The sequence below is a fragment of the Boleophthalmus pectinirostris genome, unplaced genomic scaffold (assembly GCF_026225935.1).
Source record: "Boleophthalmus pectinirostris isolate CB_2022bp ecotype Guang Dong unplaced genomic scaffold, ASM2622593v1 HiC_scaffold_19, whole genome shotgun sequence".
NCBI classification, from domain to species: domain Eukaryota; kingdom Metazoa; phylum Chordata; class Actinopteri; order Gobiiformes; family Gobiidae; genus Boleophthalmus; species Boleophthalmus pectinirostris.
Window position 1 is genome coordinate 22,444,568 of NW_026571140.1, and position 21,540 is coordinate 22,466,107.

At 37.2% G+C, this 21,540-nt stretch overlaps 1 protein-coding gene across 1 annotated transcript in view; it reads right to left on the bottom strand.

The window, feature by feature from the left end:
* The window catches only part of LOC110175400 (CUB and sushi domain-containing protein 1), a 324,734-nt gene that overhangs the window by 115,383 nt on the left and 187,811 nt on the right, over positions 1-21,540 (bottom strand). The window contains 2 exon segments of the mRNA XM_055154309.1: positions 12,344-12,421; positions 13,730-13,842. Of these exon segments, the coding sequence (XP_055010284.1) occupies positions 12,344-12,421; positions 13,730-13,842 (191 nt within the window).

Here is a 21,540-nt window from a genome sequence, read left to right on the forward strand (position 1 = left end):
CTAATAATAAAGTATTACTCAAACATGTGTGAATGAAACAAAACACAACTCCATGTATGTTTCTGATGAGCTATCAACATTATTATCATCATTATTACTATTATAATCAATTTTGTGTAATAGTATGGGACTTTTAACTGATTGTTACCTTCATCTCTATTTAAGGAAGGGCATATTTTGTCCTTGTGCATTTCCACCTCCAAACCTCCAACTTGTGTGGCCCGATCAAACAAATGAGCTTGTATAGTACACTACATTAAGACCACCAATAGTAGCCAAGTAGGCATAATGTTTTGCTTGATCAGTCTATGGGTGAGGGAGGGCCCTAGAGAAACGCTGAGGTCAGTTTATTAGTATCGAGCCAATTGGACAAGGTTTCTGCTTCTTCAGCGTTGAGTAAAACAACAGAGGCCATGTCCTTTTATTAATGGGCTTGCTTCTTTGTTCTTTGAAATAGCACATTTTGAGCTCAGCTATATAGCCAGTGTTGGGGTTGAGAACAGCCTATGAGTTAATGTCACCAAAAGCCAATATCATGGGGTTGAGCTGCAGCTCTTTACACTTAATAATGCTGCCACACAGTGGTCCTCGATATGTTGTTACAAAAATGAGTTAAAAGGAGTGTTTTTTTATTTATTTGATATAGCTGTTCTTTCTCTTTGAGCATCTTGGGACAGTCTCCACTTTAAAACCCCTGTCCCCCTGGAATTTCTTTTGTCTCTGATCCATAAACTAACCAAATTAAAGAACTCAATTCATGCTGCAGTCACGCCTTTGATGCGCAAATAAACCCGACACGTGTAAAAATAGCACTGCTGTGAAACAGGCAGATGTGGTAACTTGGTCTCACTGCAGAGTGTAAATGAAGCTTTGGCGTGTTTTTCTACACTTTTTTTATTACATTGAAAGCTGTACAGTAAAAATAACATGCCACACTTGTGTTCAGTGTTATGGTGGAAGTAGTCATATTTATTGAGAAAAAAAAAGAAAAGAAAAGCGGATCAAAGTAAAACCAAAAAAATCTAATAATGCCGGGTGCAAATTCAAGATAACCTACATGTCAAACAGCTTAAAGAAGACATATTATGCTTTTGTATTCTGGTTAAATGCCCAAATGTCATTGATGTATATTTTAGACATTTTACATTGCATTAGTGATCTAAAACAACATAACGTTGAGGGCATGTGTATAGGTTTATATGTGTATAGGGAGTAGGATAAAATGGGAATTCTTTGAGCAGTATGCTTTATGCATGAGAATAAAGGTATCTCAAACATGCATGAATCACTCCATGGGTAAATGTGGATAAATGTAAAGAGAAAGCAATTATAACATGGTTAAAAGCTTTTAAATGTAAATGTGTCTCCTTTGACAGTACATTCATGAATTTACCTTGCTTTGTCATCTTAGTAAGAGTCAGAACCAACAAAACACTGTTAGCATAAGTAGCAGAAGAATTGTAGTTCATCAGTGTGCATACTTTTTACCCTCAAATGCCTGATGTTATGTTCTACTCCATACATTTATTTTCAGTGCGTCATTGTGCAGTGCTTTAGGTTAACTCCAATAGCAGATGGCTGGGCGGTCGTTAGTTCTTGTCTTCTGAACAGGCGGCTGCCAGAAGCACTGCCTAACTATCGTGAAGAAAAATGCTCTTTTAAACTCGACTTTCTGCAATGATTCATTACAGTTCTGGGTCACTGTCTGGAGAGTTATACTTCCCAATTATAACAATTGTATATATTGTAATTATGGTGCATCCCCTCAAGAAGGCGGAACCCGTCTGTAGAGTTGTCACAATAGCAAAATCTCAAATTAAATACTCAGTGCTGATGCCAATACCACAAAGATGATTTATTTGTTTGTTGTTGTTTTTTTTTACAACAGAATGTCATTTTAAAGAGGGTTATTATGCAAAATTGTTTATTTCTATCATGTTAGAACATTGTTCCCTCATCAAAAACATGCCTGAAGAGGATTTAGATCCATCCATGTATGTTTGAATAATGTTAGTGATGGCTCACAGGCACTATTCAAACCCTCCTTGTGGTTAACTGCAAGATTCTGTGCAATTCTCAGCCCACAAGCCTACGTCATCCATGCTGCCGCACAGCCATTTTCCATGAATGTACAAAAACTGTACTGTCTCAACAACTTGAGAAATCTGACTCAGTGTGGAGTAGTTTCATTGCATGCTCTGAAGGGGAATGACGCAGGGAGCAAAAGTGAAATGCATGTTTTCCGCAAATATAACATTTTCAAAACAATACATGTTAGATATTAGCAGTTAATACCCCACAGAAGTACAATATCCCCTCTTTATATAATATCAGGTTGGTCTTATTCTAGAAGTGATAAAGATGATTACACTGATTACAAAGATTACACTATTCATGGAAAGTCTAACATTCTCCAAGTTTCAAACTTTTCTTCCACACAGATACTTGCTCAACTGAATATCTAGTTTCAATACTAGTTACAGTTCTCTAAAGGGTCATTTGGATTTGTAAATAAGAAACAAAGATGAACCAGAAAAACTAAAGCATGCCTCTTAGCAGAAAGTGTAAGACTAAGACAAAATAAGGTTTAAAATGTAAAGCAGGCCCACCATATGTGTTCATGTGAACTGCTGTTGGACAAGGTGTTACTGAGATTATGAGATTTAGTTTAGTCTAGTTTTATTTTATTAGTTTTATTATTTGTCTCCATTTTGTAGACTGATGACCCCCATTATCATCACTCTCTAGTTCTGTGCTATGATTATGGTACTGTATATTACATATGGACGACTATCTCCACCTACACAGTAAACAATATCACCTCGGGGAGAGATTTTGCGCCAAGACAACAGCTTTGGGAATAAAAGCAGAAGTAGCTTTTATTTTTAATGCTTTAATGAGCCTGTTTTTTCACCTGAGACTGTAACAATACTACATTGGTCTAACCTTTCTAAGCTCAGTATGAAATCGGCCATTTACTTTGAGCTTAGGTCCTATTACACAAACTGGAGTATTTTAATGAGTACAGACCCCATGGAGAGAAAGTGAAATTTCTCATTTTGGGCAGAGGAAGCTTAAGCGATCCCTGGACTATACATTTTGAGGCCATTATCATCATTCTTTGACTCCATGTAATGATTACAGATAGCAAAGTCCATTCGGTACAACAGAGCAATAATTTCACAAGTGGGAATTTGCTTAAACGTCAAGCTCTGAGCCACACAAGCCACATAATGTAATATGAGCCAGAGGTTAAATTCCACCTAAAGCACACACTGGAGGTTAATGCGCCGGGTTGCTGTGTTTAAAGCTTGTTCTAACCTTTATATGGTGATATAGAAAGAGTGAGCTCATTGATATTATAGAGACATGGCTAGGCAATGTACTGAGCTCAACACACACTCAACTCAACTCAACATAGAAGTAAGCAAGGAACTACAAGTTATATTCAAGCCAATAAAATATTTTGCTATCATCATATCTTTCATATCTTTATGGTCAAGGATTTACAGAAACTGAACTGTCAATGGAAGTTTGTTTAGGTACAAGCTTCAATATGTAAACACCTGTATATTTCTTATTTATGTGTAAAGGAACAGCAGATATATATATATATAAACAGTTAAAATGTAAATATGTAAAGATTATAGCCAATATGTCTAACTTCTATCTTCAGTCTCTTGGCAGGTTGTTGAAAAATTATCTACAGCACCGGGAAAAGTACAGCAACAACCACACAAAAGGACATAACACCAGCACACTCACTATACATGCGATTAATTTCAAACTGTTCAATTGAAGTTTGGAGTGAAGAGTTAAAGAATTAAACCAACCCTCAGTATGAAACAATGTAATTTGGTTAAACATGGTGACATATTTGACGATTGAACAACCACTGTTTTAAAGCTTTAGAAAATGCTGCCAGTGTTGAAAACTCTCATATATGAGCATGCACTGTGTTCCATGCTTGACCTGCTTGATGAGCAAAAGAGAGCTGTCCAAAAGCACTCACCTCTAGAGCCTGCTCTTGTTGTCCAATTTGAGTTTCTTTCCACAAACTCCTTTAGAGGAGATGGAGCAAGATTATTAAAATCTTTGTATATCAAAATTAAATTAGCATATTTGATTGTGTTGTCCCAATTTAGAAATTTGTATTTGTCAAGTATTCTGCAATAGTGATAATTAGTGGGCTTGTTAAGACCTTAAGTGCTTTTTTATAGATAGTTTCAGCTAATTTCAGAGTAGTTTTGCTTGTCAGAGTCCAACTAGTAATGCAGTAATTTAGGTGTGGAAAAATCATTGAAATTAAATACATAATTGCAGAGGTTGTTGTTAAGTTATTTCTTATATGATGAAAATTTGATAAATTCACTTTGATAAAATCACTGTTCTTTTGACATGTTGTTTGAATGATAGTTGTGGGTCCAATATAACTCCCAGATACTTCATCAGTTTTGTTCCAAGCACACATACATCTGGGTCTGTATCCACGCAAAGTTTTTTAGAGAAAAACATACCTACTGACTTTGAGATATTAAGATGTAATTGTGAATTTTGTAGCCAGCTGTAGCAACTGACAGGTCCTGTGCAGCTTGCTGTTTGTTTTTAGAGTGAACATACAAAACTGCATAGTCAGCATACATCTGACAGACTATATTAGATGGACAAATTTGGGGCATGTCATTAATGTACATGCTAAACAGCAATGGACCCAGTATTGAGCCTTGAGACACACCAAGAATATGTTGCGATGTTGGAGATTTCACATTATGCACACAAACACATTGCTTTCTCAGGGGCCTGATACGACTGTAGCCAATTTAAAGTTATTTTTGATATTTAGAAATTTTAAAACTTTTTCACTCTGAAAAGAAGTTAGTTTTTTTTATTCAGAATTTTAGTTGATACAATTTTAAGTATACAGTTCAATTAGTTTTTTGTTTTGTTTTCAATATTCAGTAAATATTTTTTTTTCAGTGAAAATTGTCACAGCAAAGATCCAAGATAGATAAGCAATACATCCTAAGTGAATTGATCTGACTTATAAAAACCAGGAAATGCTGTAGGGAACCAATTTGATTGATCAGAATTAGCCTAATCAAAATTTCATTTCTATAATATAAGCCCAACTCACAGAAGAGAAAGGCCAAAAAAGCAGGCGTCCTCCTCAGTCACACTCAGTCGATGGCTTATGTCATGACATCTTGGATCTTTCATGTGATTTTTTTTTTTTTTTTCCACTGTGAATTTTACACTCACACATGAATTTTGACTGTTGAATTTGAAGGCTTGAAAATATCTGTGCTGAATATTTTAAACGTGATTTTTTTTTTTTGGATTGAAATTTTAAACACATTGAAAAAGTATACTTAAAAATTCATCAACTGAAAATTCATTATAAAAACATGTTTTTTCAGAGCAAAAAAATTCAAAGCAAAAAGTTCAGCTGCATTTTAAATGGAAACTCTGAAGAAACAAAGTATCTTCCATATGTATTCAGACTATTTTTATACAGAACATCTAAGCTGTTAATAATGATATTGCACAATACAGTTACTATACATTTGTTAAAATCTTACTGTTTAATTTTCTTTGCTAGTGGTTATGCTGATGAACTCTGCTCTAAGGCATGTTTAAGCAATTTTAGGATACTATAAATTAACCCCAATAGCCAAAACATTTCCAAGTGATCCAATAATAGGAACTAACTGTTTGGTAGTTAAATGTTTTCTTGTACAATCAATGTAAAAAACTGCTACTTTATGTGGATGAGTAAATGTGTATTGCGATAAAATTTGGATATACTAATGTGTCTATTTTGTCAATCATCACAGCTAATTGAGGCTTATAACATCCCATTAAAAGTTACATATTTTAGAAGTTGATGGACAAACCCACAGACACAAGTGAACCACATAACATTTTAACAAAGGTAATTTGATTTTTCCCCAGGAGCTCCTTTGCATATGCACAAACCATTACCACCAACACAGTACAATAATGCATTTCATTTGGATGCCATATACAACAGACAAAAGTATGGAGGAAACACACACAGGGCTTAATTGCAGTGCCATGAGCTCGACTGAGCGTGTAAATCAGGAGAATTATTGATGAGCGTTTTATTAGGAAGCAGAGCGCTAAGAGGATGAGGTACGAGCGCAGCCGGGTTTATAATTAAAATCTATGTCACATGCTCAGATTATGGTTTGAAGTATTTCCCAAAATGACTGGAAATATGCCACTGTGCAGACATTTACACTCAATATAATGTTTATGTTGATTTGATTTTCCATTAGCTCCAAGCTGGGTAAAAGCCTCTCTTTTAGTAACCTGCTCAGTGGTCTCTGGCTTCACAAATCAAGTGTTACACAATGAAGACCTATAGGCAGCCTCTAGCTATTCTTTATCCACTATTTCAATAAGAGCTGGTTTAGTTCTCTGGGGTCCTTACTGGGACACTTCATAAGGTCACAGGATTGCACTGGTTACATTTATGGTCTTTATTTCTGAGCACCTCTCATATCTACTGCAAAGTGAATCATTTGTTCACATATTACCAGCAGATTTTATTGTGCAATATTATGGTAGAAAAGGTTTCAAAGGCCTTTGTCCAGATGGTCTGAAGAGGTATAGAGCTGGGCAGACAGATTTATTGATACCTTGCCTTGAGCTAGAGGAGTTGCAACTCTGATCTTGTTTACTTACAAGACTCATTTTGGTTTGTTGTAGCCTATTGTCCACTATCATCTCCTCAGATCAGTGCCTTCTGATTGAAAATAACTTTTGGATGGCATCATCGTCTAAACATCTAAATAAATAAAAAAATTCCCATGGATCATTCCTGGACAATTACACCGGCAAAAAAGTGCATGTGTAACCGGGTGATTAGACTATGTTGTCCTACCATGGTGCCTCCGTGAGTGCGTCTGCCTGTGCGTCGCTGTGCGTGGCTCGCGGCGTCATTGATTAGCGATTAGAAAAGGCTGCGCATGCCGTGGTGTGGCAGTCGGGGCTTTCGGTGGCTTCTGAAGGCAGCGCGTGTAAGTACCGGAGTTGTTCTTTTAATATTTCTTATAGAATTTGCTTTAATGCGATGTGTCTGACTACATTTTAAAGGTTGTCTGGAGTAGGCGGCGGTGCCGGTTGTAACACGCTCCGAGCCCCATGTAGAGTGCCCCCCTCCTCCTTCTAAATTAGCGGTAAATGCTCTTTTGTTGTATACCTGGGGTGGTGGTCGCTAATGGTCTACCTGAAGCTAATTTATTTTTCCCTGTGTAACAGATTGCCACTGCTGCATTATTCTTGCTCTTTATTCTTTATCCTATTAGTGTTGGTTTTAACTGAATGTTTAACAGTAGCTGAGGTCTTGAAGGGAAGTGTAATATTTGGTCAGGTGGTCAGTGCAATGCAAGGTCAGGTCTCAGGGTTAGCACGAGCCACTTTAGTCCAAATAGGCCCCCTTAGCACGAGCGCTTTCACCAGCTTGAACTCTAAGCCTTTTATTGTGATGAAGCCTACCTCAGACACCTTAGCACACACACACTTTAAGTATCCAGGTTTACAGCGCACCAGCACTTTAACTTATTGGAAATGTAGGGTTTAACTAGTGTTTGGGTTTTTTTGAATTAATGATTTGTTTGTGATTGCTAATTTGATTTGTTGTGTTTTAATTAGGGTTGGGGTAAATCCTGCATTTATGACGGTTGAGTGGTGTGTAATTGTTTCAAGAAGGGAACAAGAAAATGAAATAGTTTTTTTTTTAAATGTTTAGAAGATTAAATAAAGATGTGTAACTTTTATACCACATTGCCCTTGTCCTTTTTAATGCCAGAACGGATTCTGTGAGTAATAAGGGTGCTCGGTTGCAACATTACACATGTAATAACTGAGAGTTGTACTTTTGTCTATTGCTTTTTCAACTATAAGTCACACCTTATATTAGAGCCCGACCGATATATCGGTTGGTCGATATTATTGGCTGATATGGCCATCGGCCGATATGCTTGCTGATAGGGGTCGATATTTCACGTGGGCATGTTATACGTCGTTATAAAGCTTAGACTCTCTACATTCTGTTCATTTAATCCAATTTACAGACAGATAAATGTCCTAATATGTGGCTCCACATCAGTATTTATCTGCGGAGTCATTTGTCTGTGTCTGTGTCCGTACTGTCCCTGAACACACCCCCAGAGTCCCGTCACTTCACTCACGTGTGTTTGTTTACACCCGCAGACACAGATCCATGTGCACAACACTGAGATTATATTCTTTTTACGGACAATCGGTTTGAGTCTGGATTAAATGGACATTTATTAGTGCAGACTTGTAATGTGAGGAGAAGGCTGTGTGAGCGGTGAGTGTTGGAAATATGTCGAGTTTGAAGCTAGTTTTGGTTCGTTCTGATAGGTTAGCGATTAGCTGCTGTAGCTCCCACACATAAACAGGCTGTTTTCTATTGGTCTATTGTAAAGTGACTATATTGGCCGTATATTTGTTACTGGACCTGCATTGATATTTTCATGAGCTGTGAATAGACGTGTGAATGAAATTTGCACATATAATTAATTACCGCGGCGCGCAGCATTTACGGCTAAAGGCTAATAGCGATTGTTTATTTACTAGCTAGGCTAGTAGTGACGGGTACAACGAACGAAGCGCTCTTAGAGCCAGCTCTTTGAAGCGAACGACAGGAGCCTGCTCCTTATTGGGATTGGGAACCGTGTTTTCTCTTTCTCTCACCCTCTCGCTTTCTCTCACTTTTTTTCTCTTCACGTCGCGTGCAGACTCATGGTAGTTTGACAGCAGCAGCGGCTAAAAACGAAACTTTAAAAAATATGCGTGTGCATAGGATGAAAAAAAAAACGTGCATATATATATTCAGCATAAAATAAATAAACCAGGACTAATCTCGGGGTCGAGAGACGGAAAGAGAGATAGAGAACGAGTCCCAACACTCAGTCCTGGTTCAGTTCTGGTTTAGTCCTGTTTTACACATGGTTTACATCTGTTTTAGTCCTGGTTTAGTCCTTTTTCAGTCCTGGTTCAGTCCTGGTTCAGTCCTGGTTCAGTCCTGCTTTAAACCTGCCTTAGACCTGCTTTAGTCCTATGACATATCATGTAAAGAGGCAGAATAACAATATACGTTGCCTAAATAAACCCAGTTTAAAATCCACTAGAGCCAAACCTAAGTTTTTTTTTTAATAATTAAAGATTTACAGTGAATTTTTACATCACTAAATATATCGGCGATTATATCGGCTATCAGCAGCTCCAACTTCCATTATATCGGTATCATATCGGTCACAACAAAATCCATATCGATCGGACTCTACCTTATATGTTAAAATTTTCCCACTGACAGCCGCAACAGAGCACTCTCGGGTTGTGTACTCCTGTACCACTGTCACTTTGCACTCTACTGCGCATGTCGACTGCAGAAGAAAGACAAAGAGCCGCTGTCCTGTCTGGTATCATGTCAGTCGATCGCACCATTACTTCTGTATCACTGACAATTTAAAATTTAAACAAACATAAAGACAACTAAAACCTCCTGTCGGGATTCAGAAAGACCAGAATAATTCTAACTGGAACTGATGCTGAGTCTGGCAAGAGCTATGCAGGAAATAATGCACCGCTCCGTTTACCTCTGGAGATCTCGGAGTTGCTCAGAAGTGACACAAAGGATGAAGAATTCAATGGATTTAGTGAAATGGAGAGTTTGGTAAACTTGTTAAGTTATATCATTTATGCTATAGTTATCTGAATAACTGTTCATATGTTAACAGCCTATTGTTCTCTATTCTATTTTTATTACTATAATTTGCCTTTCAAGATGAAATGTCCGTTCCTGGTCTCTGATTTTATCAAGTAAATTTCCCCCTAAAAGTGCGACTTATAGTACGGTGCAACTTACGTATATATCCTATGTGTTTTCTTCTTCATTACACATTTTTTGGCTGGTGCCACTTATACTCCGGAGCGACTTACAGTCCAAAAAATACGGTAGTGTTTTACTTATGATCTGTTATTGTAAAGCTGTTTCAGAATCTTATATAAGAATTTGATTTAATAGGATAGGCAGTATATAAATTGTTACGGCCTATTCTTTTTTTTTTTTTTTGGTTTAAAATAAAAGTGTGTATATGCTGTAAATTATGTAGATCATAGAAAAATATTAACCAAAAATGTCACTTCAAGACCAGTTTAGTGTTTTTGATTGCGTTGTTATAGTTAACAAACAACCATGTTACTACTGGTACTTAAGATTTCCATAGAAAAGTTGCACCTTTCATCTCTAACCCTCTAACTCTTGAGCCACAAGACTGCATAATAGTTAGAGACTGAGAAAATATGGTGGTTGAAGCAAAGTTTAGTTACCCACAATAAATAAATAAACTTTCTAAATAAACTTTCACAGCAAGATTTCTATTCCCAAAGTAAATGCAAAAAACTTTCCTGCAGTGGAAAATGGGCTATAGATGAAAAAAATGGGCCCAGACCTGCACTCAAGGCACTTTATTTAGCTATATGAAAATGCATAAATGTATAGTAATGCTTTACCCTATAGTTGAAATAAAAACTAAATAAAAAATCTACCCATTGTGGCACAATACCTTAATACTAAAAGAAAATTGTGGACTTAATAATGATTTTCATCTGTTAAAGATTTTCAGTAAGAGCCTTTCACCTGTACAAAGCCTTAGCCATGACAGAATTCATTTAAATTCACACTGAGTGGCACCCATTCTCACATATGAAGCCCTAAAAGGTGTTATCGTGTACATTAGTCATTGAAGATAAAGGACCAGGGCAGAATAATGGCCTTAAAATGAGAATGTTCAAACCTCTTAGAACATATTATTCAGTATGTCTTCCTATTTACAATTTGATGGAGCGTAAACTTTCTCTACTTGCTTACAATATGTCTGAAAATGTACCCATTAACCTCAGTTGGCAGTGCCTTCAAAGGTAATGACTACAATGCTGTGGGCGTATTTCCAGCTCTCCAAGACAAAATGTAATACAAAGTGTATGTCTTTTGGAAAATTACAAGTGAAAATAAATGGGCTGAAATGGATAGGGTCCTCTGGGGATCACAACAGCAGCCAACAGAAAGAAGAGTGAGTCACTAAACTGCACAGTATATTATGGAGCACAGTTAGATTCTCGCCATTTGCACCAGCTCAGAGAGATTGAGAATTTCAGTCATGTTTAACATCCATCACAGAAAAAAAAAAAATAGCTGCATAAAGGTGTACTCTGGTATAAGAAAAACAGATGGGCGGGGCTAGTGCAAAAATACTCATCTTATTGTCAAGGTTGTGCCAGGGACAAGATGATTTTGACACAGGCAATTGAAGGCAGTCAGAACTGTTAAACAAATATCTGCACTTAACCAAACTAGAATTTTAATTATAAAATATAAATATATTGTTACACTAACTGTATTTTGTTCAAAAGAGATGTAAATGCACACAATAAATATTTATATACCATAATGTTAATGCAAATTATTAATGAATCAGTCAATATGAATTTGAGGATTACTTCAAAATCAGCTCCTCCAAATCCAAGGCCATGGTTCTCAACAGGAAAAAGGTCGCTTGCTCTTGGTGGAGAGTTCCTTACTCAAGTAGAGTTCAAGTATCTCAGGGTCTTGTTCATGAGTCAGTGTAGGATGGAGCGTGAGATTGACAGGTGGATCAGTGCAAAGCTCTCGATTTACCACTCAGTCTAAGTTCCTGCCCTCACCTATGGTCATGAGCGTTGGCTAATGACTGAAAGAACAAAATCGCGAATGGCTGGGCGTTCCCTTAGAGATAGGATGAGGAGCTCAGTCACACGGGAGGAGCTCGGAGTAGAGCCGCTGTTCCTGGCCTGGAAACACCTTGTAATCTCCCTGGAAGAGCTGGAGGAAATCTGTGTGGAGAAGGAAGTCTGGGCCTCTCTGCTCAGACTGCTGCTCCCGTGACCCCGCCCAGACAAAGTGGAAGAAAATGGATGGATGGATTATTTCAATTTAAATTATTCCTCTTTGCCCTAACATGTTTGTAAATGATAATGAGCGATCAGTATGACGTGAATATTGATTTACTTAAAGATTTATTACATCTTCATTTTAGTGAGTACCTAACTTGAAAAAACATGGTGATTGTAATTGTGGCTCTCATTCTGTCCTGTGAGAGAGAACCTCATGTGAAAAATGGATGAAATCAGTGCTGCTGCCACATCAAAGATAGATGAACAGTGTGTGTCCTTGACTATATACAGCCAGCAGTGGTCCCATTGTGAGTGGTTCAACCTCTCAGTTTAAAATAGTGAGGAGGAGTTTACTTACACACTGCGTTTTTGTGACTGGAGTCTTTGCTTGGCATCATCTTCACCCCTCTGGACTTCAGCTCGATCGCCTTTTTAACTGCAAAATATAAGTCATTCATTTAAATACATGTAGGTCACTTCAGTCTAGTTTATTACCCAAATGTTACGCCACCAAAAAGTATTTTCTTTCCTAATGCAATCATTCTTCCAAAAAGGATAAGCTTATGTGTGGAAAAGTTGAGCCTGGATTAAAAGAAATATGAAAGAGTGGAGATAAAAAAGGTTGGAAAGCAAAGGAAAGGAGGAGCTTTATCCTGTTAGCAGCCTTCAGGGGCAGTGCACAGATCTGTACTACAACCACATTATATTCCACAGAGACACAAACTTGGCATAACGTGTACAAACATGAGTTTCAAAAACGCGTTTACGCAATATTCAGCAGAGAGTGAAAACACAAAGGAGGCATTAAAGGCATGAAACTGAAAAAGTCAAGGAGAACATTGCAAAGGTGATTGGGAAGCACAAAATCTTGTAATATGTTAAATGTGAGTTGTTTTATTCTTGATACGATACGCACAATACTGCACAATATTTTCAAATACGTGAAGAATCACTTCTCTCTACCAAAACTACCAAAAGATGGCTGGTGGTTTGAATGCTGCAATCCCATTGTTTATTGTTGTCACCCACACTGCCTCCAGTCCAGGCTGAGGTGTATCAGTGCAACAGTGCAATGATATGTGGTGGTGGTCAAACTTGGAGAGGACGTTGCCATATTAAGTCAACCGCATATCCATCAGTCTGCCCCAACCCACAAATGGCCATACTGGTTTGTCAAATCCTGATCCTGTCAGATCTCAGAAGCTAAGCAAGGCTGGGCCTGGTTAGTACTTGGATGGGAGACCAGTGGGAAAAATCAGGTCACAAAAACTGCTGTTGTGTCCATGTTGTGTACCCACATTGCCTTAGTATGAAAGTGTTGTGTGTGTGTGTGTGTGTGTGAGTGATGGTGGTGGTCGGAGGGACTGTTGGCACTGATTGGCATGGCACCTGTGCTTCAGTCAGTCTGCCCCAGGACAGCTGTGGCTACAATAGTAGTTTACCACCACCAGGTATGAGTGAATTAATAATGCTCTGTAAAATGTCTTTGTGACAAATGTCTGTGAAAAGCGCTATATAAATAAAAAACTTACTTGCTAACTTAAATAATATGCTGTGTGATGTTGTTCATTTATGTTACATAATGGCATTTTCTAATTCTAATCTGTATTTACGTGTCAAATATTGAGATCAGGTTAAAAAAAACTCAATTAAGAAATCAAAACATCTCTGTCTTTTTATATTTGGCCACAACACATTTTCAATAAAGACAACATGATATACAACTTGAATGTAATCAGAATACCTTGATACTGTGCACTGAATCCTTTTCTTCTGTGGTTGCTGTCTGATGTGAAGTGTATCCGCAGCCAGTTCTTACTGGAGATCACTGGTGATGGTAATGTTGTGCCAGTCAGCCTGTAAACAACAACAAAAGATTCTGTTAACAACACATATCATTGAATCAGAAGAAAAAGTGCTGCATATACCTTCATTTAATGAGACATACAATCCCCAGAGAGATAGTTTGAGAACATGCTGCAGCTGTGTGCCTATATGAAACTCCATATGTCGCTGGTGACTGCTTTATGATGCTAATTGACAATGAACAACATGAGCCTTGAGATGCATTGCTTTACAACGCTGTCATAAAAATGCATATTCCAGATTGGTACAAGCCTGAACAATGTTTTTATCGTCGCTTAGCTGCGTTATTAGAACTGTAACTATCCCTTGTAGCCATAAACTTAAAGAAAACTTATAATTAAGAGACAACATTTAGTTTGGTCCAATCATGCCTAAAACTACTAGAACTAGAAAAATATGTAATTACTCTTCTCTGGCTTGTTCATAATTACGGTAAAATGTTTCGAAGCACAACTCTTGGCGGTGAACCATATGTTGTGTGATGTCATTTTGCATTGTCCTCCGAGGTACAATGGCTGGCTGCAGTTTAACAGAGTTGTAGCAGAGAGTTTGTTCCAGTGAGTCAGGGTGGTGGGCGTGGGAATTAAATGAGTAATAATGATCGCAACTGGCCAGAGCATTCCGGGTTTTCCAGAGGTGGAGGAAAAGTCGATAGTCAACAAAAAGTCAAGACTGAATTGAAGTGTTGGCTTTACAATGTTAAGCAGTTAGATAAGTAATTGACAAATTGTTAAGGATGGGACAAGATTTACTTTTTTTTTTAAAGTAAGATTTGCTAAATTACGCCTCCTGAAAAGCTGTAATTCCAAAAAGCAGTGCCACAATGGCAATAAAAACATGAAATCAAATAAATGAGAACATGTGAGACTAAAACTGCAAACTGAACCACACAATTTATTTATTAGAAATGAAGCCAAAATCTCATCTTGTCTTGCTCATGTGGACCAATGTTTTAGTGTGAATGTTGTCTTGTCACATGTCTAAATGATGGTACCAAAAACAGGCCTCAAAGTTTCTTCATTACCTTCTTCCACTGTGGTCTCTTTTATAATTCTGTGTTAAGCTTCAACTAATGCCAGACAGAAGTAAAAGGGCACCTAAAATATCATCCGAAACAAACCCTATTTATGAATGTGCCATCTAAGGTAAATCTTACATCAGCTTCTTGTTTCCAATAGCAACAGTGGAAGATTTTTAAAAATGGAAATGACTTAAGAGAGTACCGCCTGGGAGCTAATGTTCCAGCCTCCCCTAGAGACACAGAGGCCACAGGAAATACACACAAACAGCACAGTGAGCTGATGAGAGGAGGTCTGACCAGTGCTGATGGCTTTTCAAATCATCAAACATTATTACAGGAAAATGTGAAAATATTCCTCTGACAGACCCTAATTGTTTAAAGGTCCTATATTACACAAAATATGACTCTTTTGAGCTTTAAGCCATGTCAAAATGTTGTTACCTCACCAAAAACATACCTGGAGTTGTTTCACTGGATGTTTTAATAATCCATTATTAGTCTGTTTATATCAGCAAAGCTCAAAATGCTCTGTTTCACCTTCATGATCATGAAACAGTAGTTTTCAAGTTAACAGAAACCTTTTATTCTGTGAGACTGGCAATTCCAGGACATCATCAATCATCCAAATGATTCTAGTGATAGTGCATGGAGTTTAAAAACACAGTGGAGGACTTCCTGTATTACCACATGACATGCCATGCCACGTATGTTTTTGGCCAAGAAACAACATTATAACATAGATCAGAAAAGACTGTAATATGGACCCTTTAAGATAAGAAGTTATTTACATTTACAGTACACAGATAAATGTGAACACTGCAAAATAATTGAATGTATTAATTCATGTATTGATTGATTGGACAAATTTGCTATTTAAACTAATTCCCACATAGAATTATTAGCATAATTTACCATTTTGGAATGTCTTGAGATTTCTGCTCCAAAAAAGAAAGTAATTTAAAAGACCAGACAGCGGCACAGACAATAATATATATATATATATATATATATATATATATATATATATATATATATATATATATATATATATATATATATATATATATATATATATATATATATATATATATATATATATATATATATATATATATATTTTTTTTTTATGATGTGATTTGGTGTTTATTTGGTGGTGCGCTGTTGAATCTTTTCAACCAAAAATGAGTGGTGCTACTCAAAGAACGTTAAAAAACAGTATTAATTAAGTATTAATTAGCCTCTATGGAGCAATCCCAAAGCATACACAAAAACTATGCCATTCAGGACCTGAACATTATGGGACCATCTTATTGTTAACATTCTCATACCAATGTTATAACTTTGCCATAATTAACTTTGGCAAAATATTAGTTTCAAGTACCCATATAAACTAGCAGTCATTTTAAACCTCTACTTATTAATTCATTTACAGTCTCAGAAGGACCAAAAACCATTCTGCCCAGTAAGCCTTAATTAAAAAGAGTGGATGGGAATATGAAGGGGAAATTAAAAAAGTTATGATAATTTTTGATAGCAGGTCTCCAAAGACAATTTGTGTGAAAATGATTATCTAGTCATACTGGGTCTATGGTAGGAATGTTTACAACAGACAGTGTTTTAGTCTGCAATTTTAGTCAATTTCCTCTTCTTAATGCACTTTTATCATTGTAAACCTGGGACATACTGTATATTACCCAAAGGTTTTAACTCAAATTGAATATAATTAGAATCTACAAGAATTTAAGGCCAATTATGGAAATAGCACTACTATATACTGTGTGTTTTAAGAAGACAGCTAATTACTAATATAAAAATTCCCATGGCCTTGAAAAACAAGGAAAAAAACATAGATGGTTAGAAAGGGACAAAAGAAATCAAATGTAGTGGTGAAGTTATAAAACTCTTCTTGTGCATTATTCATGTGCACTGACCCACTGGAAAGAGGAAGACAAGAGGTTACTAGGCTAAGATGTATAAGAAAATAAGAGCAAGGCAGGGGGTAGAGTTGTCTGAAAATGGTGAATGGTGTTTTGGACAATATATTTATAGATCTATTTTGAAAGAACCAAAGTGACCTGTGACTTACCCTAGTTGTTGTTGACCATTAATATTTTGCAACTCCTAGAAGATTGGTATATGTAAAAGCTGACTGCAATGTTGTTTAAAGGTTGTATGGAGGATTTTTTTTTTTAGTTTCAAATTGTCAGTGAAAGATTAAAACACCGTTACAGAGACGCAGCAGCTTTGTAATTATGATGACCAAAAAAGAAAAGAACAAAAATCTATCAACTGTGGACGTGTTGAGGCCAGATAAACATCAGCCAATAGAAAACGAGGCTCCCTCATTTTCTATTGGCTGTTAGGTTGTCAATCAAACTCCCTAGTGTAACTGACTCGCATTTCACACAAAGTTTGTTGCGACAGCGGACGAGAATCTACGACCGGTTCGCCGCAAAAGAAAGTCCGTTTTTGAGGTCGCTGAAAGAAGAAGAGAAGAGGAAAAGGAGCAAAGCCAAACTGTGGTGATTCTTGGAGATCTCGTCCAGCGATGGCGCGACCGAAGCAGACGAAGCGTCTAAAAACTGACGCGTCGGTCACTGAATTACTTCTAGACAGGAAACTTCAACAGTAATTCTGAATGCGCACAAGGACTGTCGCTGTATTTCTCTTCCCTTAAAAAAATCCTCTATACAACCTTTAAGGTATCTAAGAACATTTTCATTTCAAATACTGCAAGCTTTGAGTCCATACACAAATAGGTACAATAGGTTGAGTTCACACTTAGCAATTAGCTGTTTATAATGAAATATTATACATTTGAAAAGTCCTCAAAATGTCAACAATAACAAGAAGCTGAAAACCATGAAAACATCTCTATTCACTGTTTTGGAGGCAATATCCAAACAAATGTTGAACCTTATCATTCGTTTTTAGAGATTAGCTCCACAATGAATAAATCCTTTCAACCAACATCAATCAAAACAATGGGTTGAAAGTGCACTTTGTAAAGCTATTTTGGAAAAAAAAAAAAGATTTTAATTTCTACCACAGAATTCTGATCTGCACCTCCAGCTCAGTTTTAAATAATAGGCATATGTTGGCTACAAAATGGTTAAATCAAATGCAAAAATGAAATAAAATGATATATAAACAAGTCTTTTCAATAGCCTAGTTATCTCAAGAGATCAAAAGTTACTGTGTGTAGCCAGAAGAAATATAGTGAAAAGATAACTAAGTGGATGGAGGAAAACCAGGTGCCAGAGCCAGTGCCCTCAGGTCGCAGCCGGTCGGTGCAAGAGGAGAGAGATCTGGAGAGAGGGACAAAGAGAGGGAGTGACAGAGAGAGAGAGAGAAAGAGAGAGGGAGACAAAGAGAGAAGAGACCCGTGGAGAGAGAGGCACACAGCACTGGTTTAATGAGGTGGGGGATTACAACACCAGGCCACCACCAATAGAGATAAATGAGGGACAGGAGCGGGAAGGGCAGACACTGTACAGAGGTGGGGATGGGAAACCAGAGGAGAGCTGCACTTATGAAAATGGGAGACTTTTACTATTATGCATGTTAGATCTTATTTTTACTTTTGATTCTAACTTGACTGTATAGTTCAGAGTTGGACATGTATTAAACTTCAGCCGATATTAAAGTAAGTAAAGTAAAGTAAAGAAAAGTAAAGTATGTTTTGGCAATCTTAAACCCAAATTAAAGGTTGCATCAGATAGGGCATTCATCATAATATATATGTCAGTTTGATGCAAATCAGAAAGTACAAGGCAACCAATAATCTGAAATGGAATTCACCTTTCATCCAAAAAGCTTTGCCAGTTCTGTAGAAAGATGGCCAGTGTTACCTCAGAAACATGTGAACATCTGTAGGAGGTATTTTAAAAATTCTTATTTTCTGTATCATTTTAATATTTTAATTCTAAAAGATAATTGCTGTTTATTCATACAAAACGTGTTTATGTAAATCATGAAAACAATTACTCATCATTGTTGATGTCTAGAAAAAGTTTGGGATTACTGGTTTACCCTTCAAGTGAAGAACTGAAAAAAAAATAAAACTTCGAGCGCACTGCAATAGCTGACTCCAAGTGTTTTGTACATGGGTAGTGTTAATCCGAACATACACCTACTCAATAAACATCATTTGAATTGTAAATGTTTTGACAGAGGGGAGGACAAGAGAATGTGGAATGTAGAGGGAACTAAATTGGCAAACAAGTAAGAATGAGCAGCACTTGTTTTCAGCGCATGTCACTTAGTTACAGAGAAAGGTTTATCCTTGCCAAAAACATGGAAATTGACCATGTTTATCTAAAAATGCCTCAGGCATTAGAGGAACAACACAACACATAGGAAAAATACTTTTTTAATAACCGCTAACTTAAAAATGTAGTTAAAATGCATTAGTAGTCAACAAATAAGATTCTACACCCGACCTACTGCGGTCCATGCAGATGTGGCCTGGCCTTTCTCACCTTGTATCCATGTCATTTCCATCCATGAGAGTGACATTAGCTTGGCATTTGTGCTGTTTGCATATACATACTGCTCTCCAGGTTTATCATGCCATCCTCGGGATGTGCACAAAATGTGAATGAGAACTTCTATGGCTTATTTCACCAGAGGATCAACACCATTACTGAGGGAATGTACTTGAATGTATACAAAGTAATTCAAAGTTATACAGTGCAATGGGGAGGGGTTTAGGGGGTAGAAGTGCATTTAAAAATGCATGTTTTACATCAAAGTTCAGCACAGACCCGCTCCTATTCCACTGAAGGACTGCATTAAACTAAAGACAGTGAATGAGAATGGCAACAGGGCTACAAAGGAGAGTGAGGTACCACACAGAATCACCACATTTAGACAGACTGTGCTCTCTGTCAAAGGGACTTCTTCTGTCAACAAGAGAATTACACCTTAAACTGTAGATAAAGTCAAACCAAGTCTCTGAACATTTTAACCCAGGTCTTTTATCGTTCTATGTCGTCTTTATTGTAATGTTTTGTAACTGTCTTCTACAGATGGAAATGAGCATTTTTGCTATTGCATGATGCATGGTATATGCATGGAAACATATCTAAGCCTGGTTTAGACACTATACATTAGTTTGGTAATGTGTTTGTTTTTTTTTTGTTTTTTTAAGGCTCTATTACTCGCATGTATAGATTCCTAATCTATTTTCATGGAATACAATATTATTTAATATTATTCAAACTATTTATTTTTTTTTTCAGTTCACATGTACTTTCAGTTTACATGTACAGCACACATTGAACTTTTTCTAGTCAAATGCTCTACGTCTGTAGGGATTGCTGTGTCAAAAGGACTACACCCATGTAGAAAGTAAGTCCAAAAGTATTGTGCAGCAGGAGAGGCTCAGTGGGAGCTTGTTGTGCAGTTTAGAAAGCAGCGGAGGTAGTAGTGGCATCTGGTAAGGACGCATCTCCGGCGCTCACCCCGGGGGACACAGCGAGAGGCGCATACTAAAAGAGACTGGAGCTCGAGCCAGGACGAGATGGAGAGCCTTCACCTCACATCTGGCCTTCAGAGCGCTCTGGGTCCCCTGAAAGAGCTGGAGGAGCTAAGCACAAAAACAGCATCTGGCCCACTGCTCTCTGCACCACTGCAAGGAACGGCTTGTGACCACGTTAAGCAACTTGAAAATCACCAAGAGGGGGCAACTACTAAATACTGTGTTAAAGTCTATGTGTTTCCAAGGAGTGCTTCAGAGCCCTAGTACTTATGTAAAAATTATGGTACACACAGATTCCAGTTAGCTCAAACTCAGAGACAATGCTTTTATCCTCACAATAATAGTAACAAATCCACGAAAACCAATTAATCATCTGAATACATCTTATTTTTAATAACTTTATCATTGGCCGATAGGTGCCCCTTGCCACTGACATTTAAAAAGTTATATCCTTTTTTGTGTTTTTCCTTTGCAGGGATAGATACAGCAAATTTCACCCTTTCTGACTCTGATACAGCCTTCATATTATTTGTCATATTTTATGGACTTTAAACAATTTATGAGTTCTTTAGCTTCTTTGTATATTCAGTATGAACTTTTGTAAATGTCAGACTATTTTAACATTTTCACCACATCACTTGGTTACTGACCCTTTCACTCAATTAATTTTATAATTGGCAATTAGAGTAGAGGTCTGGAAAGAAGAGGGCGAACAGCTTATTTTATGTGCAAAGATAATATGACCGACTCTATAAATCTGCATACAAACTAGTGGTACAATGTTACTGCAAAATCCCCCACCTTCCAACTATGGCTTCTGATTTAACATTGAGATGAATAGTATAATGGGGTAATAAGGAGCAAATAAGATTAATGGATACTGGATGTTCTGTAATGGCCCTGAGCTTAAGAATTCATGGAGCCAAAGATGATGATGGCGCAAATACTGTCTTTTGGTTTTTCTTGTGCTTTTAAAGATTGAGACAGACAAAGAAGGAACAGAGCAAGCAGAGGGCTGAGTGAAAGAGACAGGAAGTACGGATAGCTGTAGGGAGAGTTAGAGTGCACAACACAGTAGAGAAGATGAGAATACATGTGGAATGAGAAGACAGCAGAGAGGTGCAGGTTAGGCTGCAGAAGAACACAGGGCTGTTGCACTTGGACCATACAGATAAGCTGGGCAGAG